The sequence below is a fragment of the Schistocerca piceifrons genome, chromosome 7 (assembly GCF_021461385.2).
Source record: "Schistocerca piceifrons isolate TAMUIC-IGC-003096 chromosome 7, iqSchPice1.1, whole genome shotgun sequence".
NCBI lineage: Eukaryota > Metazoa > Arthropoda > Insecta > Orthoptera > Acrididae > Schistocerca > Schistocerca piceifrons.
In genome coordinates, this window is record NC_060144.1 from 148,938,145 (window position 1) to 148,965,029 (window position 26,885).

General features: G+C 43.0%; 1 protein-coding gene across 2 annotated transcripts in view; it reads left to right on the forward strand.

Moving 5' to 3' along the window:
- The window catches only part of LOC124804929 (neuroendocrine convertase 1-like), a 499,313-nt gene that overhangs the window by 379,909 nt on the left and 92,519 nt on the right, over nucleotides 1-26,885 (forward strand). For both annotated transcript variants that reach the window (XM_047265304.1, XM_047265305.1), the window contains exons 9-10: nucleotides 2,747-2,847; nucleotides 23,338-23,556. In XM_047265304.1, coding sequence (XP_047121260.1) covers nucleotides 2,747-2,847; nucleotides 23,338-23,556 — 320 coding nt within the window. The remainder of the gene's footprint in view (nucleotides 1-2,746; nucleotides 2,848-23,337; nucleotides 23,557-26,885) is intronic.

Below are 26,885 nucleotides of genomic sequence, written 5' to 3' on the forward strand. Positions count from 1 at the left end.
GCTGATGGCGCAACATTGCATTTCTATCACGTAGGCGGAGAGGTGAATCTCCACTCTATAGATGCTCTCCTCGTTGCACGTGTGGTACGATGGAGCCATGTCTCGTCGGTCATGATGATGCGGCTTGGGAAATCATTGTTGTCCACGGAATAACGCATAGGGAACTCCAGAGACTCATTAGCGTTCAGGTGACAGTGATGGCGAAACCCGGCGAGAGCGCAACTTCCGATGCTACAGACGATGACGAAGGATGGAGTGAGTACTGCCTATTGAGACGCGCATCTACAGGGCAATGTCTGCCATAGTCACTGTGGGACTGCCACCAATCACTGTCTCGATTGCCTGACACTGTCGTCTGTGGCCGGAGTCGATGGCCGTCGCTCCCGATCAGCATCACCTAGTCTGTGCATCCTCTCTCAAAGTGTGACATACATCTACATCTACATGAGTACTCTGCAAATCACATTTAAGTGCCTGGCAGAGAGTTCATCGAACCACCTTCACAATTCTCTATTATTCCAATCTCGTATAGCGCGCGGAAAGAATGAACACCTGCATCTTTCCGTACGACCTCTGATTTCCCTTATTTGATCTTGGTGATCGTTCCTCCCTATGTAGTTCGGTGTCAACAAAATATTTTCGCATTCGGAGGAAAAATTTGGTGATTGGAATTTCGTGAGAAGATTCCGTCGCAACGAAAAACGCCTCTCTTTTAATGATGTACAGCCCAAATCCTGTATCATTTCTGTGACACTCTCTCCCATATTTCGCGATAATACAACACGTGCTGCCATTCCTTAAACTTTTTAGATGTACTCAGTCAGTCCTATCTTGTAAGGATCCCACACCGCGCAGCAGTATTCTAAAAGAGGATGGACAAGCGTAGTGTAGGCAGTCTCCTTAGTAGGTCTGGCCTACCCACTGGTCTACACACCGTGAGAATTTCACCGTAAATCTGTGTACAATTGAGGCGTATTTCGCGCAGGTATCTTACGAGGGCAGTTCAATAAGTAATGCAACACATTTTTTTTCTCGGCCAATTTTGGTTGAAAAAACCGGAAATTTCTTGTGGAATATTTTCAAACATTCCCGCTTCGTCTCGTATAGTTTCATTGACTTCCGACAGGTGGCAGCGCTGTACGGAGCTGTTAAAATGGCGTCTGTAACGGACGTGCGTTGCAAACAACGGGCAGTGATCGAGTTTCTTTTGGCGGAAAACCAGGGCATCTCAGATATTCATAGGCGCTTGCAGAATGTCTACGGTGATCTGGCAGTGGACAAAAGCACGGTGAGTCGTTGGGCAAAGCGTGTGTCATCATCGCCGCAAGGTCAAGCAAGACTGTCTGATCTCCCGCGTGCGGGCCGACCGTGCACAGCTGTGACTCCTGCAATTGCGGAGCGTGCGAACACACTCGTTCGAGATGATCGACGGATCATCATCAAACAACTCAGTGCTCAACTTGACATCTCTGTTGGTAGTGCTGTCACAATTGTTCACCATTTGGGATATTCAAAGGTTTGTTCCCGCTGGGTCCCTCGTTGTCTAACCGAACACCATAAAGAGCAAAGGAGAACCATCTGTGCGGAATTGCTTGCTCGTCATGTGGCTGAGGGTGACAATTTCTTGTCAAAGATTGTTACAGGCGATGAAACATGGGTTCATCACTTCGAAGCTGAAACAAAACGGCAATCAATGGAGTGGCGCCACACCCACTCCCCTACCAAGAAAAAGTTTAAAGCCATACCCTCAGCCGGTAAAGTCATGGTTACAGTCTTCTGGGACGCTGAAGGGGTTATTCTGTTCGATGTCCTTCCCCATGGTCAAACGATCAACTCTGAAGTGTATTGTGCTACTCTTCAGAAATTGAAGAAACGACTTCAGCGTGTTCGTAGGCACAAAAATCTGAACGAACTTCTCCTTCTTCATGACAACGCAAGACCTCACACAAGACTTCGCACCCGAGAGGAGCTCACAAAACTTCAGTGGACTGTTCTTCCTCATGCACCCTACAGCCCCGATCTCGCACCGTCGGATTTCCATATGTTTGGCCCAATGAAGGACGCAATCCGTGGGAGGCACCACGCGGATGATGAACGTTGGCTCCGACATCGACCAGTGGAATGGTACCGTGCAGGCATACAGACCCTCATTTCAAGGTGGCGTAAGGCCGTAGCATTGAATGGAGATTACGTTGAAAAATAGTGTTGCGTAGCTAAAAGATTGGGGAATAACCTGGTGTATTTCAATGCTGAATAAAACAACCCCTGTTTCAGAAAAAAATGTGTTGCATTACTTATTGAACTGCCCTCGTACTTTCCCGCTTTAGAATACGTTTCCAGTAGCGTACCCATTTCACCCGCACGCTGTAATGCACACGTTATCCTCGTCGCTGCAGGATTACGTTTGCAGGAAACCTGAGGTATGCGCTGTCTTCTGACAGTGCGCTACTGTTGTCCGACAATGGCCTCAACGTGGGACGACACACGTGTAAATTTAGATTACAATGTCGCTAAGCATATCATGAGATTATCGTCGCACATTGTTTGTTTACGTACTTTGTAGGTACACCTGGGTGATAATCAGGCTGTCTGGACCCCTTCAGTCTAATTCAATGTGTAAAATCAGGCGACGACCTTGCTACGCAGAACGGCCAACATCAGCGCCGTTCCATTGGTTAATTCACGCTATGCATTCACTGACCACCTCGAATGCTTCGCTATAACCTACATACGTTTCTGTGTGCAGGCCACGACGGACCTGCGCAACTCGTGCACCATCCGGCACACGGGCACGTCTGCCGCAGCGCCCCTCGCTGCAGGCATCATTGCGCTCGCTCTGGAGGTCAAGTGAGTACCCTAACCTACCCTAAATCAGCAGTTCAGTCCATTTTCCGTTTATTGCCACGAATTTCTGAACTGTTATCTGGATACTGTAAACAGATTGTACATACACAATAATCATGGTGATACACAATGATTTATATTTTGTATATAGCTACAAATTACGTTAACAGCACCTATTGGTACTACTGACGTAGAGATAAAACTAAAAATAAGAATCAAGTGAAAAAATTGAAAGGGATCAACTCATGTTCCAAATGAATAACTTCCAGCTTATATTACTATATATATTACTGGCAGCCTCGGAATTACTCGAGGTTTGCCGACTAACAACAATTATACCTACTTATAAACCGATCGTTGCTACAATATTCTACATTGCTCAAACTGGTCCGTGCGCGCCCTGGCAATCCTCGACTTTGCGCATACCTGCTTGGGTGGCCGTAGCATACTTCCTTTCTTTCCTTTTTTAATGTTTCTTTAAGTTTTCTGCTTAATTAAAATTGTAAATGACTATCAGCGTCAGTATTGGAAGAAATGTTTCTTGCGATTTGTTGGCGTTATTTGATATGAAGAGCTTCCACTTGATCTCATTAAATGAAAGCAAAGCCGTTACCTTTCAGATATTGTATGTGCAATCATATCAACCGTCGTCCATACGTTTTGGTCCCTTATAACTGTTTGCAGTCAAACTGTCTACAGTGTCTCTTTACCTGAAAAAAGAAGGCAACTGAACATGGTCAACGGAACTTTCCATATTCACAAATTAGTGTGTTATTACATACTTTGCTTCTTTTTTTTAGTCATGAGTCTTCTGACTGGTTTGATGCGACCTGCCACAAATTCTTCTCCTGTGTCAGTCTCTTCATCTCCGAGTAGCACTGGCAATTACGTCCTCGAAGTATTCCGATCTCTTTTACAGTTTTGCCCTCTACAACTCCATCAACACAATGGAAGTCATTCGACGATGTCTTAACAGATGTACTACCATCCTGTCCCTTGCCATTGTCAATGTTTTCCACATATTCCTTTCCTCTCCCATTCTGAGCAGAACCTCCTCATTCCTTACCTTATTGATCCACCTCATTTTCAACATTCGTCTGTAACACCACATCTTAAATGCTTCGATTCTCATCTGTTCCGGTTTTCCCACAGTCAATGTTTCACTACCACACAACCACATATACATTCACAAAAATTTCTTCCTCAGATTAAGGCCTATGTTTGACACTATTAGACGCCTCCTGGACAGGAATGCTATTTTTGCTAGTCTGCTTACGATGTCCTCCTTGTTCCTTCTGTCATTTGTTATTTTGCGGCCTAAGTAGTAAAATTCGTTCACTTCATGTACTTCGTGGCCACCAATCCTGATGTTAAGTTTCTCTCTGCTCTCATTTCTGCTACTTCTCATTACTTTCACCTTTCTTCGATTTACTCTCTGTCCACATTCTGTACTCATTACGCTGTTCATTCCATTCATCAGATCATGTAATTCTTTTTCATTTCCGCTCAGGATATCAATCCCAACGGAGAATCATATCATTGATATCTTTTCACCTTCAATTTTAATCCAACTCCTGAACCTATCTTTTATTTCCATCATTGCTTCTTCGATGTACAGATCGAAAAGTAGGGGCGAAAGACTACATTCCTGTCTTACACCCTTTTTAATCCAAGCACTTCGTTTTCGGTCATCTGTTGTTATTATTCCTTCTTGACTCTTGTACATATTGTGTATTACCCTACTCTACCTAAAGCTTCCCCCTATATTACTTAGAATTTTGAACATCTTGCGCCATTTTGTATTGTCGGACGCTTTTTCTTGGTCGACAAATCTTATGAACGTGTCTTGATTTTTCTTTATTCTTCCCTCCATTATCAACCGCAACGTCCGAATTGCCTCTCTGGTTCCTTTACCTTTCCTAAAGCCAAACCGATCATTATCTAAAACATCCTCAATTTTCTTTTTCATTCTACTCGATGCAAATGTTTGGGATATGAACCATGATCTGTTGAAAGATACACAACTATCTCGAATAGCGACAATGCCGCGTAGTTTGAACTTTGGGAATATATGACAAGCCCGCCAACCAGGCGCAACATTTTCTCTTTTTCTTTTATGACGACCGTTCTATATCCCGCCAGCGTTCGGCAATGACGTGTGATAAAACAGTTCCAGTACGTCTAGCAGCTTGTTACTTCTAGGGGCAGTTCCCGCAGCTTGACTCCGGATCAGTTCTGTTGGGCTCATATTGTAATGGTACAGTAGCAAATGTAAAAATGCAGCGTTTCTACGATGTGTTCGGTGTTGTGAAAATGATTGCTTTTCATGTTTCTACGTCACGTATCTATCTCTGTGGTGTAAAACGAAGGACATAGTCCATACAAAGAGAATTTGGTTTTGCATTTTTTGCTTTAAAAATTAAATTGTTATCTTTTCTCAATTTCAACAACTTTTATGAACTGTCTTTCATAAAACATCGATAATAAACAACTTGTATTGGATATGGAAACAGGAATTTCGCGTCCAGTATGTAAATAGAAACAAGAAGCTGTACATTATTCATAAAAAATGGTGATGAGTTATATAATTACGAGATGTGGGTATTTCAATTGAACGAGAAAAAGAAAATGATACGGTGGGGATTTGAACTACACCACGAACAACTGCAATTGTTTCACAATCCATTATGCTACTGACTGCGCTACACTTTCAATGCAAATCAGTGAACTGCATTATACACAACACTGAGAATCAGGTTACCCTCCATTCAGAGGCTGTTGCACGCAGTGACTGTTATATTGACTTGTAAGTAATAGATTTCAGCTATAAGTCGTCGTTTAGAAATGTTATTGGCAGATCTAGATTTCAGCTATAAACTAGCCACTCTCAATGCACTATCATTTTTGATCAATGTATGTATTGCCTGTTGGTCGGGCTTCATCCACAATGAATTGAAATCTAGATCTGCCACCAAAATTTCTAAAGGACGACTGATAGCTGAAATCTATTATTTACAACACTGAGAACACTTCAAAGCCGATTATCTCCGTAAATAGATGAAAAACATTAAGAACAGCCTATTTCTCGGCACTTTTTAACCGTGTTCCACACGCGTGTTTCACTACGGAACAGAAAGCAGCCTCAGCCATTTTCATACTGCGCATTATCAGCGCGACAATCAGGCAACAACAGTGCAGAGGCTGTGACTGTACACGATTTTTGAAATAAAAACTACGTAGCTAAAACATTATTAAGGAAAACGTTGATGGCTGTTAATACATTTGAATATCTTAAAGTTTTATGTAACGTAACTTAGTAATAAGATATCTGAAACATAAGTAGGACCTACTTCCAACAGCGTTACAGCACCAGTGTACGTATGCCACGGCTTCTGAGCAATCATTGCGTTGTGTTTGTTTACATCAGGTTTATTCTTATGATGAATGGATTATACGCCATCTGTCGGAAGTGGCGGAAACTTGGCGCGCTCAGTCATGCTACTTCAAATAATATATACGTAACGTTTCGCATTCGTAGCATTGTTTTCGACTGAGAAAAAAAAAATGTGCTGCATTACTTTCTGGGCAACCCTCGTAAATTATTTACAGAAAACATGAGTGACCCATTCTTGAGTACTGCTCGAGTAGTTTGTATCCCTACCTTTTGGATTAAACTAAAACCTCGAAACAATTCAACGGCGCGTTGATTGAATCGTTATCGATATGTTTTAACAGCACGCTGGTGTTACAGAAATTCTTCGTAAACTGAAACGGGAATCCCTGGAGGAAAGAAGTTCTTTTTGTTGAAACGCTGTTGAGAAAGATTAGCCGGCCGCGGTGGTCTAGCGGTTCAGGCGCTCAGTCCGGAACCGCGGGACTGCTACGGTCGCAGGTTCGAATCCTGCCTCGGGCATGGATGTTTGTGATGTCCTTAGGTTAGTTAGGTTTAAGTAGTTCTAAATTCTAGGGGACTGATGACCACAGATGTTAAGTCCCATAGTGCTCAGAGCCATTTTTGAAAAAGATTAGACAGCCGACATCTTTGACAGATTGCAGAACGCTTCTGCTGCCAATAACGCACATCTTGTTTGACGATCACGAAGACGAGAAGATATGAGAGACTGGAGCTCGTATGGAAGTATAGAGACAATCATTTGCGAATGGAGCAGGAAAGAGAAGGACTTCGTCGAACAATGTAACCTCCGCAATGTACATGGCACCTTACACAGTATGTGTGCAGATGTCGATGAGAATCATTAACAAAGAAATCGTCAAATTCCTTATCACTTTGATGTTGTTCGGCATGTGTTCTGTAAACTTATCAAATAGAGATTCAGAAAATTGTACTTCTTTACATTCATACTAGCGACGTGTCCTGACTTCTCGCTGGTAATACTACGTATCCACGGCCTCATCATTTTCCTGGTGTAGCGGCATTAATTACTCAAACAAACCTTCCTCGAGAATCAGTCCACTTGTTTAGTGGAGCCCGTATCAGAATCCCTTTAGTAGTTTTCGCCTTCAGATACAGACAGATAAATGCACAGATAAGACAAGAAAATTTTGAGTTTGCTAATGATAACCTTACAACGTATCTTTATAGTATTTTACATTTTGTGGCCTTAAATGAGATTGAGGTCTCTAAAATAGTTTTTGTACTTATTTAGCATGCAAAAAACGATAAATCGAAGTTAATACATAGCTGCTCGAATCGAAAGTCATGCCTCCGTCACCTGAGTTCGTCTTATCAAAAGTACTTGAAATTCTCGAAGTAGCAATCATAAAGTAATGTATAAAACGTCCACTCTTCCTCGCATTACATTTACGCTTGTTAACCGCTACATTTCCTTTCCCTTAACAGTGTCTCCGATAGCGTTCAGTTGACACATCATCTAACTTGTAGCGCAGCTCCTACTTGCACACATTCAGCTTTTGAAGATCGCGGTAAACATGATGGCTCCTGATTACTGCTGACTTCTTCCGATTACTGTAAGTATGAAACAGGACTAAACAGACAGGGTAGATTATAGCTGGGGAGTACGTGAGTTTGAAGCAAATAAAACAGTTTGGTTTCCCTCTATGTTCAGCGCCCAGAGAATAAGAATTTCGTGAGATTAGTCTTGTTGCACACAGTTCCCAACTTTTGGCCGAGTTTATGCCTCAAGTCTGAAACGTGGCGGGGTTCGGTGATGAGTTAGATAACCATATTGTCGTATTCTACGGGACCCATCGGTATTCTTCAAGATCGCACTTCTCCCAAGGATTATGTGACCATTGTGGTTGATACTGTCCATTCCATGGTACAGTGTTTATTCCCCAGTGGTGATGCTGTGTTCCAAGACGAGAACGACATGGCCTCTGTCACACTGCTCACATCGCAAATTACTGGTTTTAAGAGCACGAAGCTAAACTGTTGCATCTCCTCCGGCTACCACAGTCACCAGATATTTATTTTATTGCGTCTTTGTGGTGTAAATTAGAGAGAATGGAGCTTGATCGCTATTCACACCCATTACTGTTACCTGAACTTGTTACTGACTCTTTTGTAGGAAGAATGGTATAAGATTCCCCTGAGAACCAAACAGGGCTTTACTTATCTATTCCAAGACATCCGTAAGCTGTTTTGAATGCCAACGACTTTGCTACACTGCATCAGAAACGGTAATGTGTTGTGTTTGAGGCGATTCGACAATTTTTGTGCAGCACCTGTACACTGAGATAACAAAAGTCATAGCAATATACAATATACAAAGAGCGGTATTATCACATACACAAGGTATAAAAGGGCAACATATTGGAGGAGCTGCCGTTTCTGCTCAGGTGATTTCTGTGAAAAGATTCCCGGTGTTATTATGGCCACACGACAGGAATTAAGAAATCAGTTTTGGGAAGCGTTAGAGAATTCAGTATTCCGAGATCCACAGTGTCAGGATTGTGCAATATCAGGCATTACTTCTCACCACGCCGAGTTGCTGCACTACACACTGGCCGACGGCCTTCACTTACCGACAGAGAGCAGCGGCGTTTGCGTATAGATGTCATTGCTAACAGAAAAGCAACACTGTGTGAAAAATCGCATAAATCAATCTGGGAAGTACGACGAATGTATCCCTTGGGCCAGTGCGGCGATATTTGGTGTTATTGGGCTGCGGCAGCAGAAGACCGACGCGGATGCCTTTGCCAACAGCACGACTTCACCTGCAGCGCGTCTCCTGGGCTCTGACCATATCGGTTGAACCCCAAACCGTGGCCTCGTCAGACGAGTCCCGATTTCCATTACTAAGAGCTAGTTGACGATAGGGCTGGGGTGTGGCGCATATCCCGCGAAGGCATGGCCCCAATTTGTCAACAAGGCACAGTGCAAATTGATGGGAGCTACATAATGATGTGGGCTGTATGTACACGGTATTGACTGGGTCCTCTGGACCAAATGGATTGGTCACTGACTGGAAATTGTTATGCTCGGTTACTTGGAGTACGTTTGCAACCATTCATCGACTCACGTTGCCAAATATTGATGGAATTTCTGTGGATGACAATGAGCCGTATCACCGGGCAAAAATTATTGACGGTTGGTTTGAAGAACTTTATGGATAATTCGAGCGAATGATTTGGCCGCCCAGATCGCCCTACATGAATCCCATCGAACATTTATGGGGCATAAACGATCATTTCGTGCCCAAAATCCTGCACTGGCAACGATTTCGTCGTTACGGACGGCTGTACATGCAGCATGGCTAAGCATTTCTCCAGTGGACTTCCAACAACTTGTTGAGTCCATGGTAGGCCGTGTTGTTGCGCGAAGCTGGGCAATCCGAAACTAGATTAGGAGGAATCCTATGACTTTTGCGATGCTGCGTGGGATTAGCCGAACGGTCTATGGCGCTGCAGTCATGGACTGTGCGGCTGGTCCCGGCGGAAGTTCGAGTCCTCCCTCGGGCATGGGTGTGTGTGTTTGTCCTTAGGATAATTTAGGTTAAGTAGTGTGTAAGCTTAGGGACTGATGACCCTAGCAGTTAAGTCCCATAAGATTTCACACACATTTGAACATTTTGAACTTATGCGACCTCAGCGTATATCACAATATATCACAAAGATAGACTAGGCACCAGTGGGGGAGGTGTGTTTTTTTTTTTTTTTTTGCTGCACATAACACGATAATACCTATTTAGATTAGTACAGAATCCAAATGCGAAATTGTTAGGATGAAGATAAGAGTTAAAGGTGTGTTAGCCAGTCATTTAACGTAGAGTTGGGTTCAGTGATCGCAGTACCGTTGTAGCAACAGTAACTACAGGTGTAAGTAGGAATATAAAAACAAGAAACAGATTTCAGATTAGCTTTGCATTTAACACCAAACATTCAGCTCTGAGACGGAAAATACCGAAAAAAATGGAGAAAGTTAAACAGTATTGTGCAGTACAACTTAGACGAATGTGTGCCGAGCAAACTTTTGACGGGTGGGAAAGAACCGCCGTGATTCGACAGGCGCACTAGAAAGGTACTGCGAAAAAAAAAGAAAAAAACACAAAAAACAGGGCTTCGCCACTGGTTTAAACGTAGCCAAAACCTCACAGACAAATATAAACCTAAATAATCCAAAATTAGTGTACTGAGAGTCGTGAAGCATTCTGCGGATTGGAAAGTAAAATTCTGTCTACGGATCTGATACAGATTTGAAGCAGTTTTGCTCTTAAATTAGACCAGTAAACTCATGAAACCCAGCTGACCGTACTCCCAGACATCGTAAAAGCATTGAAACCTAAATCTACATCTACATAACATATTCCGCAAACCACTGCAGAGTGTGTGGCGGAGGTACCCTGTACCACTACCAGTCATTTCCTTTCCTGTTCCACTTGCAAATAGAGCGAGAGAAAAACGACGGTCTACATGTCTCAGAATGAGCCCTAATTTCTCTTATCTTCGTGATCCTTACGCTAAATGCGTGTTGGCTGCAGTAGAATTACTCTGCAATCAGCTTCAAATGCCGTCTCTCTATATTTCCTCAGTGGTATTCCTCTACAAAAGGGGTTAAACAGAAAAGATAGATTCTTCGGAAGTTGTTTCGCTGATGAAGATCACACTGTGGTGTCTTCACTCAACCGTCACTCGAAACCTAAAATGCCAGATGACGAAATATGAGGCTATGGGCTAAAAAATTGACAAGAGGGAATATGGAAAAGGGAAACGTAAAAATAGAACGTGACAGTGGCACGGAAACAACCCTTCGCTACACACCATAAAGTTGTTTCCGAGGTATTAGTGTACAGGTAAATGTTTGCTAGCTTTTACTATTTGATTCTACATTACTTGTACCTGGACTCAATGTCCACTGTAGTTGGATTGTGTGCGTGGCGATCAGACGTTTCCTGCTTCGTTCTCGCATAGTTATCTCTAGCACAGACACCCCCATCTACCCTTCCATGTCCAGACTGTTTTTCCATGTTTTATGTTCATAGAGAACTGTTCTCCGCCTTTGATATCCTCAAAACCGACAATGAAAGCAACAGCCTCATTTTCTACACACGCACACACACACACACACACACACACACACACACACACACACACACACACAAGTCGTTTTCTATTGCTGCAAGGATATCTCTTACGGTCACCGCAAATAAATTTACCCGTCTTCATAACTCGTAATAAGTCTTTAACTAAATGATATTTTCACAACTTATAGCAAACTATTTCTTAGCTGCTAAGTGAGCATGTAATCTACATGCACTTAGATTAACTACATTGTAACTACTAATTTGCTCTCAGTAGTAGCATGTTAAGAACAAGTAAAAGGAGTCACCCTTCATGGAAAACGAACATAAGAAGACTGCTCCTAAAGGAGTCCGTTACATGCAAAAAGATGCACAGAAATTCAAGAATTTATGATAATTAACGTAACGTGAAAACTTAATGTATGAAGTTTGTGCGTTCTGCGGGAGGGCACTACAGAATTAATTTGGTTGCTCCACTTTTAGCTTGTTCCCTTATCTGATTACTTGTCCCCCAAGAGCAACGAGTCTTGCTAATGAAATTTTCTTTTATGCGCTTTGGGCGTTTATTTTCCTAAGCTTGACTTGCATGATGTAAGAGGTCACTTACAGTTATTTCTGGCACGTCTTTAGCTATTTGTGCTAGACTGACGTCAGGCATCGCTTTTCCATAGTTGACAAAAAGAAGTAAGAATAACGCAGACTGTATTCTGCCTTCAGTAAGTGGGAATAATTTATGTTTAAAAAATACTACCGTCATTCACTAGTGTGTTACGCTCTAAATTTGATACTTTTGGTCGGTAGGCACGCATAAAATATTTTCTTAGTTTAAATGAAATTTTTAGTGATATTCTTTAGCTTTATTGTTACCTTCGTAGCAACTTCATGATGACAGGCTATGAAACAAAGTAGTGAATGTTTGCTGACCATGCAGACTAGAAATTAGAAAAAATAAACAAAATGTTTAGGATTACAAATGAAAAAACACGTCATGTATGTTACACAGTATTAATTTATTTTAGTGATTTTAGTGGCGGTTTATGGCTTACAAGGCCTTCATCAGACATTAACTGACTATCGCCATCAACGAAGGTACAATATTCGTGAACAACATAAAGAAATTTCGTAGTCTACGCCACTTCTTAGAAACCATAATCTCTGTTAGAAACACCTTATGGGTCACAATTACTTTTATTTAGACTGCCTGTTTCGATTTGCCCTGCACATCATCTTCAGGTCTAAGTTGGAAAAGGAAAACGCCGAGACAAAAGAAAAATTATGAGAGTGTTACATTACAAACAGCACCATCAAAGATAGCGAAAATAACAACACAACATCATAAAACCGACACATACCGCAAGGAGCACTTTGTCAACATTGGTATGAACGACATAAAAGTAATGTGAAAGAAAAAAGAACGTACCTGGGAAAAAACTATGCAGTCAGATATGTAACATGTACGCACGTCATTGACCAGCACATTAATTCACCGTATGTAACACTCTTCCATCATTAAAATAAAAATAAATAGTAGGATTCATAATTCAAAAACACATTAACCTAAGACATTGCGTTATGTAAAATGTGTTATAAAGTCAACGCTAAAATACCAATAAAGAGCCGGCCGTTGTGACCAGGCGGGTCTGGAGACTTCAGTCCGGAATCGCGCTGCTGCTACGGTCGCAGGTTCGAATCCTGCCTCGGGCATGGATGTGTGTGATGTCCTTAGGTTAGTTAGGTTTAAGTAGCTCTAAGTCTAGGGGACTGATGACCTCAGATGTTACGTCCCATAGTGCTTAGAGCCATTTGAACCATTTCAACCTAATGGTGTGGGCAGGGATTATGCTGCCCACTCAAACAGCTCTTCATGAAATTATATGGGTGAATCGGTAAAGTTTAAGCGATGTAAAGTATCACGACGAGATATTGGTACATCACGTGCGGTTGTTGCGAGGTGCTGTGGGCCCAGACATTGTAATGATGGACAATAAAGCTCGACCTCACAGAGCGCAGGTGTTCGATGTTTTCTTGGGAACGGAAGAAGCTGCACGCATAGCGTTGCCTGCTCTCTCTTCCGGTCTGAATCCCATAGAGCATGTCTGGGATGCACTGCGGAGACAGGCTGCATCAGAGCATCCGTCAATCACCTCCAAGACTTGAGAGCAGATGGGGAAGACACAGGTGTTGTTGCCTCAATATGAGATTGATGACATCGTTCACTGCATGGCGCGTCGTTGTCAGACCCCTGTTGCTGCCAGAGGTGGTTACACCGCATACTGAGCACAATAATCAGTCTTCGTGATCTGTGTGTAAATCCATTAAGTTGGAAAATATGAAGAACATTTTTGTCTACCTTTATGCATATTGGAGTTGCTTACGTTCTTTATTCTTTACATTGTTTTTACTTTACTGCCACCTGTTTATACAGTTTTATGCCAAAATAAATGCAACCTTGCAAAATTTACGTTTGTTGCTTTAATTTTGGCCACCAATGTATAATCCACCACGAGCTAATATAAACACCTTATTAGACAAACACCAATTAGGTTTCCGTTACCAATGCAACACGGCATCTGCCTTGACAATGGTTATACATGATCTGAAGCCTGCAATGGATGCGAAAGAGGCAACCAGCCCTTGACATTGTTGACTTCGACATTTTGCTTCCCAAACTTAGCAGCCTAAATTCCTCGCCAAGTGCAGTGCACTGGCTTCATTTCTACCTCACGTCTTCCAGCAAAGTCCATAAAGTCCAAATTAAGGCAGGTAGGATCAGGCGTCCCCAGGATTCGATATTCGATCGTATAGTCTTTGCACTGTATGTCAATGATTCGTCATCAGTTTTGCCTTACCGTAAAAACCACGTGCGTGCTCTTGACCTCCAGTTGTATCCAACTGCAAAACCATAAACTTGAAGACATCTATCCAGAATTTCAGTACTTAACTGCGTGCACTATCAATATGGATGCAGTATATAGTTTAAGGCTCAACCATTCCAAAACCAAAGCGGTCCCAGTTGGTAATTATAAGGTCGTCAGCCCGAAATATCGGGAACCCGTTTCATAATTAACCCTAAATGGGACAAATATCAACTTCCCTCCTTCAGGAAAGAGTCTAGCAGGAATAATAGATAAAAATCTAAAAGGTATTGTGCGCATAATTGCAGTGTGGAAGACGGTATCAGTATGTATCCATGCCATAGAAAAATATAAGTAGTCCTTCCTTTTTGACCTGAACTAGGAACTCGTGTAATCGCTTATACTTCCAATTGTTGATTACCGTAAAGTTATCCAGTAATGTCTTATGCGGGAAACTTCACCGCGAGTGGAACAGATTATGAACGCCTACGTTCGATATGTCAGTGATGTTCGACCCTTTGATCATACTTCCTCCATCATGTACACAGTTATGCTGGCTGTATGCAGGCAAGCGCACAATTTCTTGTACAATCTGTCTTCTCTACTGTCTTATCGGCGTACACTGTCCCTCTTATCTGTCCTCAGTCTTAACGATCCTGTCTGAACAGCGTGACAGAAACACCCCTTCCCATCAGAGAAAAATCATTCCTGTCCCACCCCATAACTCAGTCTCTTTCTCGAAGTTCTGATAAGTAGCAAGAATCCCACTCTGGAATAATCTTCCTCATTCGAGCAGGAAAATGAATAACATCTCCAGTTTGAAAACGATATTAATGACATTTCAACTGAAACAACAATAATGTCTACTTTTCTCCCCTGTACTCACTAGTTACTTTCTTTCCACCTACAAATTGCTCATTTCCCAGTGCTTCTATCTCGTGCATTGTGCTTAAATTTCGCTCTCTTGGAAAACTCTATATCAGAACATATCTTTTTATACACCTACAAGCACTTCTTTGCTATGACGCTATCACTTCTCATTATTATTATTATTTTTATTATTAGTTGCAGCAGTAGCATTTTTGGAACCACTACCAGTACTAACTTCATTAGTTATTAATCAGTTCTGTATGTTTACATTATCTCTCATGCACTGACATCAATTTTAATTGTATTAATAACCCCTTATTTCTATTAGCCATATTGAAGTTACTGTTGAAGGCAGTAACATAATCGGCTTGCATAAATACACTGACGAAAAAAAATTGCAACACAAAGAAATAATTAATGTAGAATAACGAAATTTCCGGAATACGTCTGTCTAGACAACATATTTAAGTGATTAACATTGCAAGATCACAGGTTATTGTAAAAGCGAGAGAAGTCATTGTAAATATGAAATTACGGTACTTTAATAACCGGTGTAACTGCCTGAATGTTGAATGCAAGCATGTAACCGTGTATGCATGGTGTTGTATAGGTGCCGGATATTAGTTTGTGGGATGGAATTCCATGTCAGTTGGATTCGGTCGGTCAATTCATGGACGGTTACCGCTGGGTATAGATGACACTGGAGTTATCGTCCAACGATGTCCCGTAAGTACTCGATTGGAGACAGAATCGGTGATCGAGCTGGCCAAGGCAACGCTTCGATACTGTAAAACATGTTTGGTTACAACAGCGATATAAGGGTCAGCGTTATCTTGTTGTAAAACACGTCTTGGAATGCTGTTCATGAGTGGCAGCATAACTGGTCGAATCACCAAATGGCTCTGAGCACTATGGGACTTAACATCTGAGGCCATCAGTCCTCTAGAGCTTAGAACAACTTAAACCTAACTAACCTAAGGACATCACTCACATCCATGCCCGAGGCAGGATTCGAACTTGTGACCGTAGCGGTCGCGCGGTTCTAGACTGAAGCGCCTAGAACCGCTCGGCCACACCGGCCGGCCTCGAATCACCAGACTGACGTAGAAATTAGCACTGAGGGTACGCGGGATAATCATGAGAGTACTCCTGCTATCATACGAAATCGCACCCCAGACGATGACTCCAGGTGTCTACCGCACAACAGGTTGTTTGCAGGCTCTCAACTGGCCACTATCTAACCAACACACGGCCATCAGTGCCACATTGGCAGAAAAAGCTTTCATCAAAAAATACAACATATCTCCACCCTGCCCTCCGATGAACTCTCGCATGACGACACTGAAGTCGCAACTGCAGTGGTTTGGGATCGGTGCAATGCACGCTACAGGTCGTCTGGCTTTGAGCTGTCCTGGAAGTAACCGATTTGCAATAGTTCGTTGCGTCACTATGGCGCCAACTACCGCTCAAATTGCTGCTGCAGAAGCAGTACGATACACCAGAGCCATACGCCGAACACGATTGTTCTTTCCTCTCGGTAGTGCCACGTAGCCGTTCGGAGTCCGATCTTCTTGCGACGGTACATTCTCGTTACTACCGCTACCAGAAATCACGTACGATGCTTACATTTCTGTCAAGTCTTTCTGCTATACCGCAGTACGAATATCCAGGTTCTCGTACAGCTATTACGCGACTGCATTCAAATTCAGTGAGGTGTTGATAATGGCGTCTTTGATGCCTTCATAGCATTCTTGACCAAAATCAACTCACCACATCAAGTCGCCACGTCCAGTCCCAAACGTAACTGACGCGTTACAGCGTCTATTTAAAGCAAATCCCCGAGGGTTGGAACTTTAGTAGTGGCAACTATACGTGTTTCAAAGTTTTACTGACCTTCAAAGTAGTCACCAGGATTGTGTATAACATGTTGCCAGCGATGTGGAAGTCGTAGGATACTCTTAGCAGTGCCAGTTGTGTTGACAGTTCGAGCGGCGCGCTCTATTTCCCGGCGAATTTGAAGCAGTTCTGAAGCGAATGCCGTGAAGTATTTCCCTCAATTTAGATATCCAGTTGGACTCACGAGGGCTTAAGTCAGGGGAGAGCAGTAGGTAGCATTCCACTTAGCAGCCCCATAGTCAAACAAATCAGTAACAGCTTGTACTCTACGTGCTTGAGCATTGTCCTGCAAAATGATGGTCAGTTCCTTCAGACAGTGTCATCACTTCTGTGTCTGTGCCGTTCCTGTTTGGAACACGACCTACGACCAGCTTAGAGACAGAACTGATGACACTTTCTGCAGGACCTGACCATCATTTTGCAGGACAGTGCTCAAGAACGTACAGTGCAAGCTGTTACTGATTTGTTTGACTGATAGGGGTGCTAACTGGTATACCATCTACTGCACTTCCCATTACTTAAGCCTTCCTGAGTTCAACTCGATTTCTAAACTGGAGGAAACACTTCACGGCATTCGCTTCAGAACTGCTACCAATTCGTCGGGCAATAGACCGCGCCGCTCGAACTGTCAACACAACTGGAACTGCTAAGAGTAACCTACGACTTCCACATCGCTGGCAACGGGTTATAATGCTGGTGACTAGTTTGAAGGTCAGTAAAACTTTGAAAGACGTATTTATTTTATACGAGCAGTAAATAAATAATTGTCACTATTAAAGTTCCAACCCTCGTAATTTGCATCCTTCATAGAGGCATTACTAGCGCCACTCTTATTCGACAGGCTTCAAATCTGAATAGACATCATCTTTCAGACGCAGAAACACGCCTACCGACTGTCGGTTCTGTCGCACAATACCGTCTTGTTTGTACATGCATTGGCCGCACGCTTCTACTACGTCTGCTCATTGTTAATTGGTCTGGTATGCACCAATGTCTTTCAGTCTCCCCTTAGCGAGAAGTCGAACGCATGCAGACCCGACGCAAGGGGCGGCCACGCTACAGGACCTCCTCGACCAACTCAGCGCCCATGAAATGTTTTGGTGGAGTACTGCCGCACGACCTGTAGAGTATCGGGTGGTGTCCAGTCATGCATAAACCAACGTCGGTGTATTTCGGCAAGGAATGTTCTCCAACAGAGCTCGTAATTCATGGCGCAGATCGGTGATACACAGCATCTGCTAAACCGTCTGGTAAGGCGTGTGGGCCTCTGAGTCTTGTCACCAACAATTCCTGTCCGTACGTTGTTCCTAATGCTTCATCTCCACGACTGCTCGAGAATTTGCTTCTGCCAACATATGCTTATTACGGTCATTTACTCTTGTGAGTCCTCCCTCATATTCAAATAATAGGCAGGCTGTGAGCTACGATATTTAGTAGTCTGTTGCAGCAGCCACTGGCAGAACTGTAACCCGGCATGGTGGTCTACCAGTCATAGGTTTTGCACACGTTGCATATGACAGAGGTAAAGCAATTACCCGTGCAGAAATGGCCACGACAGAGTATGACTAATACCTGCAGCGACTCCAGTTCTTCGCACACTTGTTTTAGGATCATGTTCTACATGTTGCAATACTGCCTCGTGTTTCCGGCGTGCGAACTGTGCGAGGCCAACCGTGGTCCGTTATCCTTGCTGCCAATGGTTCAGTGTCAGTATGTCGCTTGAATAGCCTACCGAACACTCTTGCAGATCGAAGGGCGCATTGTCGTTCGGTGTACACTTCATCGGCTTGGAGATTACCGCCACCGGCCGACCCTGGGTTTGTCAAAGAGTGCCCTCTCAGGGCAGTTGTGTCATTACAATACGTGCATCGCGGTGCTATCACAAAAATAATAATGTCGTTTGACGATGGTTATATGAATATCAATCTTACGTGTGCTGCTGTTAGAAATAAGGAATTACGACAGTATCTCATTTGTTTCAAAGTTCTAGCTACTGAACCAAAGCTTCCTAACAAAGTGAAACGACATAAGGAATCAAGTGACGCTAATTTGCTAAATAAACCACGAGAGTGCATTTTCCACACGTTAAAAGAAGTGACAAAAAAAAAAAGGATTTCACCAAACAAGCTTTGATTTACATTCTTATTTCATCTTAAAAAGTTGCCTACAGTGTAGCAATGAGGAAGAGACCTCACGTAATATCAGATCATTTCATTTTACTAGCTTCTCTGGACATGGTATCTTATGATAGGTGAGCCAGCTGCCAAGCAGCTGGGAAGTATGCCTTTGTCAGACAAAACTATCTGTAGTCGAATACCCGATGTGGCTGACGACATTGGTGATCAGTTGGTTCAAAAACTCGAAGATAATGATTTCGCTATTCAGTCGGATGTAGATACAGAAAGAGACAGATGCACATCTTACTTGTTACGTGCAATTTTTACCTGACGTGAAATTCCATCAAGTTCTTCTTTTCTACAGGAAAATATCTTGAGGAACAAAAGCAACAGACATCATTGAAACATTACACTCTTACTACATTAATTTGGAAAATCGTGTAGACGTGTGTGCAGATGGTGTTCGAATTATGGCTTGCTGTTACGCCGGATCTGCAAGCTATGATCCGTAAACAAGCTCCTCATGTTATTTGGGCTCACTGTTTTATTCACCGGGAAGCACTTGCCGCAAAAAGGATGAACCACGTGCTTTAGGAGGTTGTTCAATCAGTGACTGAAGTGGTAAAATTCATTAAAAGTTGGCCACTTAAGCCGACATGTTATCAATAAATGTGCGTTGATGTAGGGACTGAGCACATTTCGCCAATTTATTTCAGTAACTCTTGTTGGCTTTCACGTGGGAGTATCTGAAAAAAGGTGTACGAATTCTGAACTGAACTTCCCTCACACCTTGATCAAGAGAAATATTTCATTTCGGAAAAATTCTTACACAGTGATTTAATTCTGAAGCGGATACATCCTTGTGTGATTCTGCAACTGTCTCACAAATTGCAGAAGGAAACTTCTATTCAGGACAAAAAAAGTTGGATTATGAAGATATGCGTTAAATTTTCCCTGCCGATCACACAGTTTTATAAGACAATGACTTTCGGCTAAGTAAAGAAATGAAGTCATGCCTTTCGTGGATCTGATTGAACTCACTAGTTGCTTTCTGGAGTACTTTCCTGAAGAAACTGTCTGTTACAAATGGATCAAACAGTCGATCTGCAACCACTTACCACTACAGAAAGAGAGCAATTTATTGATATTTAGATTCCAAACTGAAAACTAGGTTCATTTCCTCATCAGTGCTTAGAACACAGTGGAACAGGAGTACCCCGAAATAAGTAACAAGGCCCAAACATGTTTGACGCTTTCTAAAAGTCCTATTTATGTGGCGAAGGTTTCTCAGCGTGGGTGGCCATCAATGTGAAATGCAAACTGTGGACGAATGTAGAGGAAAAGATGCCAGTGGCCATTTCCAGTCTTGTGTTGAGATTTGAAGAACTGATGATGAAGAAACAAGTTCATACTTCCCATAGATTTCGTTGCAAGAATAAGGTGTAAAGACATCGAACGTTGATTTAAGCGTGTTATTTTAACAGTTAACAGAGATATCATTAGTGTTATTTTTTCCTTTATTTTTTTCTTTATTTATTCTTTAATTGTTTTGAAACTTAAGTTTACTCACCCTACTCTTCGAGTCCGATGGCATCTACTAAAGGTAACGCAGTTGTTTATGTTGACAAGGGAGCCGTGGACCCAAAAAGTCTGAAACCTACTGGGCTAACCCGTAACAGAATACCGTGTTTGCCACTTTCGCCCTGAAGTGGTAAGTCTCCGTAGCACCTTTGACGGTACAGTTAGTCCACGATGCAAGGAATCACTCTTGTTTTGGTAAGTTAATGCACAGACATCGAAACAGCCTCAACTGACTTATGTAGTAAGTGGTTGCAGTGTGTGACTGGTGCAGCGCCAGCATTAGCGTCGACGAGTTACAATCATTCAGACATGCGCAGCGAACTGTGACAGTAAAACGGCCTACACTGCTGAGTATTACACATTACTTGTCACAAGCAAACCAGCCCATTGGGCCAGATCGCTGGTCGATCATCAGTGATCGGCTTGTTATCTTTGGCGCGTCCCCTGGCATGAGCATCTTTGCGTTTTCGGCTGGGGAGCGCGGGGCGGCGAGAGGCAGTCGGTTTGGGGCGGCCGGTGAGACTGGCGGAGTTGTGGCTCGGGCGTAAGCACACGTGTGGTGTCTGTTACACTGGGGCTGTCTGCTAATCGTGAAACTCTTGCGGCGGTTACTGGTTGCCTGGAAGGCATTTCCTATAAACTGTGCCAAGCCTCGCAGTGAGAGGGGAGTCCGGACTTGGTGTTGGCCTAGATGCTTGTACAAATTGAGGTGCCTCTGTGAGAAGCACGCCGTGGGCCTGTTGGTTGCTTCGTCCTTCTGGCAGCCACCGCGAGTGGATGTTCGGCCGGAATGTCTATAGTTTGTGGTGAGGATAGTGTGGACAAGTTCTCGTAGGACGTGCTCCCAGCCTGACTCTTACCCTGTGTTATATGTGGGTGCCGACCCCTTGTCTGTGACTGCTTGCGAGTGTCCTGTAGGGTTTCACAGCAAAACTGTGTTTTTGCGGCATTCTGTGTTTCTGGCTCAGCCTCCGCCTAGAAAAGGGAAAGATTTGTAATTCCTTGATGCTGTAATTTAAAAATATAAAAAAAAATTGTTCTTTCAGAATAAGCGCCTGTTTCTTTGGGACACTGCAGTTCAAACAGGAGTGGCGTAATGTTAATGAGTATTTGTTATTCGTCAAATGAAGTGTATTTAATGGTTTGCAGTTTTCTGGGGCACGCAGCTGTGTTACTGAACTCACTTTGGAGTGTTCTGTCGGGTGAATGACTGCTCCCCACTTCAGTGTATTCTTTTGAGTAGCATTGTAAGGTTTTTTGGATATTTGTCAGTGGGGCGTATTGTGAAACGTTCCCTTAGAAAAATTAATGAATTACTGTGCTCATAAACCTCTTACATTGCCTGCCGAAGTGGCCGTGCGGTTAAAGGCGCTGCAGTCTGGAACTGCAAGACCGCTACGGTCGCAGGTTCGAATCCTGCCTCGGGCATGGATGTTTATGATGTACTTAGGTTAGTTAGGTTTAACTAGTTCTAAGTTCTAGGGGACTAATGACCTCAGCAGTTGAGTCCCATATTGCTCAGAGCCATTTGCACCTCTTACATTATTTGATTTTCAAACAGCTGAGCAGAACTGAACGTACTCAGACATTTCGCTCTTTCCCTATTCTGATCAACACTAAACTGACACACAATATTTTTAGCGCAACGCAATCTGACTTTCAATAATCCCCACAAAAGTATAGCCCTGACTAAGAATAAGCTATACCTTTCACAAATCACTTACATCACAAAAATCTTCGTTACTCAAACTACTGCAATACAGCGAGCGCCAATACTGCCAGCTAAATAAAAGATTCAAACTACTAAAGGCACTAACTACTGATAGGCACCGGTAGCAAATGAAAGATTTTGATAGAGAACAAACAATGTATTTACCTTAATAGTATTCAAAAGTAATAATATCTATATCAGTCCATGATATCCAATATTACAAATTTACTGTCTCTGTCCAGATCATCAGCTCTCAAAACTCCGCCATCTCACTCATCACATCCACCACTGCTGGCGGCTCACCTCCAACTGCGCAACGCTGCGCGCTGTTAACAGCCGACTGCCCAACACTACAATAGCAAATATTCCAACAATGCCACCCAGCCACAGACTACACACAGCACACCCAGTGATTTTCATACAGAGCGCTACGTGGCGGTGGCGTTACCAATATAAGAACCTAAACAGCCTACTTACAATTGATTCAATTTTGTTTTTCTCTTTCTTTTGAATTACGGAGAATTGTTTAGTTTATCTGGTTATTGGCTTAATTCGCGCTTCACGCACTAAATCAGGCGATATTGAAATTGTTTTTTTATTCCTGTTTAATGTCAGACAGATTCAAATGTAACTTCATTTTTGTTATCTGAAATAAATGTGTTAGATTTACCTTAATGAATTATGTGCAATCGAAGTAAGGGACCCAGTCTTTCATTAGTGCTTAACAGTGGCTTGTGGTTCGGGTTGTGAACCCCGTGCTCGGACCACCATATCCCAACAGCTGTGGGTTTCGGGACATACCATTGTAGCATCTCTCCTTCTGGTTTTGATCGATGCTATTTCCTGTATGATTATCGGACACTTTTGATAAAGATACTGTATTTATGTGTGAAGCCGTAGTATTACGGTACGCGACACGTGCGCTGTGATGACGAGGTCGGTGTGTGTGTGCGCTGCTGCAGCCCGGAGCTGACGTGGCGCGACGTGCAGCACCTGGTGGCCTGGACAGCCGAGTGGGCGCCGCTGAGCGACAACCGCGGCTGGTCTCGCAACGCAGCCGGCTTCCGCGTCAACACCCGCTTCGGCTTTGGCCTGATGAACGCCTTCGCCCTCGTCTCGGCCGCCGCCAACTGGACTAACGTGCCGCCCAAGGCCATCTGCTCCACCCCCATGACGCCCACGTGAGTGTCTGTCACGTCGCACAACGCGCACTAAAAAAAGGAGGGCACAATATTAGGAACAGTTGCTATGGTTTCCAGGCGGTCCGGACCGCTTTCTTGCAGTTCTGCAAGCTGTTCCTTCCTGCGCAAATCTCTCCATCACTGCAAAACCACTGCAACCAACCTTGCCGACTATTAAATAGGCAGCACCGGCAAGGACAGCATAACAAGAAATTTTACTTGTTGTTCGTTGTTCGTGTGCTCTCTATAGGGAAGAACACGTGGTTAAAGTATGGGCCATTTTGGGGTGTGTAGGGGGTCGCGTCATGGCTAGGGCTGTTGTTGAAAATATCGATATACCTCGGCGATAGTTTTCCAGCGATAGATCACAGTCAAAGTGGCAATATCGAGAGCGGATATTTTGATATTATATTATATTTTATTCGCAATTACGGAAAATATTTGAAATTGTTCTTTTGAAATTGTAGTAGAACATAATTTTACTTTCACTGTCTGAAGCAGTCTAACTATTTCTTGAGCATTCATCACGTTCAGTCTTTCTCTTTGACATAAAGAACAAGTTCGATTCCACCGGGGAGGGAAGAGGAGGGGGGAAGGGCAAGAGGGGAGTGTGGGGGGGGGGGGGGGGCAGTGTGAATGGAATAACAAGATCTACGATGTGAAGGCATAGCACACCAGTTGCGTTGATAAACAATTATTGAGACGCAGCTAGTGCGCTATTTCTTCACATCGACATTCTTCAAACACAGTTGCTGAAAATTATGGACAAAAGTCTAAATAACAAGACTGGTTTTTGCGGTGGGCAGAGACGTGTGAGAGAAAATGACGACGTAATCGGCGCTCGGTGCTACCAATATAAACTGGGAAGTTTAACTTCACCACGCAATTTTGGCACAACAGCTGCTAGTTCGCTGGCGTTTATAGGAATGAAAAAACAGGGAAGTCGACATGAAGTGTTCCGGACAAATCCGATATGTGACGAAACCGAACGACGGACCCATCGGACACCTTTTATTGTGCCACTTACATGCAGTTACCATTGTTCGCAAAGTGGTTATTGCTAAGCTTGACAGTGTATCGTTTACCTTTGTATTCTTGCTGTAAGGGGGATAGGCAGGCTGCTAACTTATTGATGCACAGAAAATCTGATAATAACTCAATACTTAACTATACGGCTCTATAGCCGACAGTGTATTTACAATGTGCAGACGATATATTTATAGGCCGGCACGTCATATTTTTTTATGTCTGTATGTTGATATATCGAACGTTTTTGATATTTCGATAGCTGACGATGACGTTTTATTGGTTTCCCGATATTCTTAAAATCATCAACTGTGCTAGTCCTGGCAGACGTTCAAACAACAGCTTTGGATGAAGCTGTTGTCTACTTGGCGCAATTAGGACATTGATGACACTGTGGAATGAGATCTGCTAATTTACTTTTAACGGAGAGAGAGGGGGAAAGCCTCCTAGGATACTTAGCAGAGGTGATATTGGAAAGAAGAAGAGGCGTTTTTTGGCTTCATAGGAAGTGAATAAGGATACAAACGCTTCCAGATGCAATTTACAAATATTTTACTTTCTAATAATTCACCTCTACTCAGAGAGGTTTCTTACAGTAGCTTTTGACCTATCAATGATTACATTCTACCGCTCACTATGTTAACGTTTTCCAGCAACTCCCAGATCCTGAATTCTACATTTGCTATCAGAGAAGAGTACTCTGCTTGTGACTTGCTGTAATGATACACAATTAAATACCTAAAGAGATGAGTGCGGAACAACACTCGAATTCCATACACACAAAAATAATAACTGTCCCACGTTGCGCCTCATGCCTCTAGACACGTTATTCATACCAGCAAACAAGTGTAAGACGGTGCAAGACATCACTTGCTTTAATCATAAATATATGTCCGAGGGACGGTAAATGTTATTATCTTTACGTATCAATATTCTTCAAATCGTGAGCTGCACCCATGATTTTTATATATATGAAATTAGTGAATTTTCTCAAATTAATAATCAAATTCACTAATTTAATAAGAGTAAACCTTGAATTTCTGGTGTATCCACGCATCACCACAGTAAAATTAAAACAGTGAATAGTTGAGCGAGTACGAATGAGAACAGTGGTATATTTAAGTTTACAAAATAATGACGAGCTAGTAAATCTTACAAAAAAATGAACAACACAAATCAGAAAAGTGATGGTACTTGACTGACAAAGCGTTCATTGGGGTGGAAGCTATACAAATTCTCCCATGAATTAATCCCTTTTACAACGCTATCTGACTTTGTTTACATGAATTCACTGTGAGGTCCAGTTATATTAAAACGGAATCAACTATGATCAAGTACACCACTGACTGTGGTTCACCGGAGAACAGAGAACTGTGAATATCATTCAGCAACCCTACGCCGGTGCAGCAATACTTCACCCTTTCACCTCGATTTAAGCAGCAGCAGACAACGGAACACTGTAGGCCAGGAGCGGCGCTCTCCATCAGCTGTAATGTTGTAATGCGTGCACGAACATTTTCAAACTACGCGGACTGGCTTTCTGATTGTTAGAACGTGGGAAACTTCCTTATCAGAGACCTGAAATCCCAGCAGATTTCAGTGTGAGGTGCATCCGGTCGATGGTCTGGCCAAACCAGTTTGACTCAAAGGCACGATGGTGCATGCTGGAATTAAATGTCAGACGGCTGACTCAGGACGTGTAAGTTCTCCTTCGTGACATGCTGTAGTGTCCTTCGGTCGGCGGGAAAGAACTAACAGTCAGTTTTAATACACTTCATTGTAATTAAAGGAAACGCCTTCTTAGCATACACTAAGTGTTAAACGCAAGAACAGACAGAAAAGAACCCTCACAACTCTTGTGGTGGCAAACTAGATAATGAAACAGGACAATGGAAGAAAATACTGACCAAAATCTACACTACAAAATACAACGTGCTACTCTATGCTACTGCGGGCTTAAGTACTGGCTGGACCTATACCCAGCATTTGGTGAGCACTGCCGGTCTGACGGTCTAGGCGTGGTTATAAAGCCAGGTCGGCGGAGTGCTACAAGAGTCAAATGAGTTCCGATTGGTGGAACACTGTCACATGTTGTCTGGCGAAGTAATTCCATGTTTATTTGGAAAGTCTGTTATTGTTACTGTCCGCAGCGATGTTTCTCTTCTCCCTCCTGAAAGGGGGTCGGCAGCCCATCTTGTGTGTCGGTTGTGCGGGCCCTCTAACAATAAGGGGCCGTTACGACACACGTGATATGTCCGAGATGCTGTTCTACTGTCCGCATTCTACAGACTAATCGAACTACC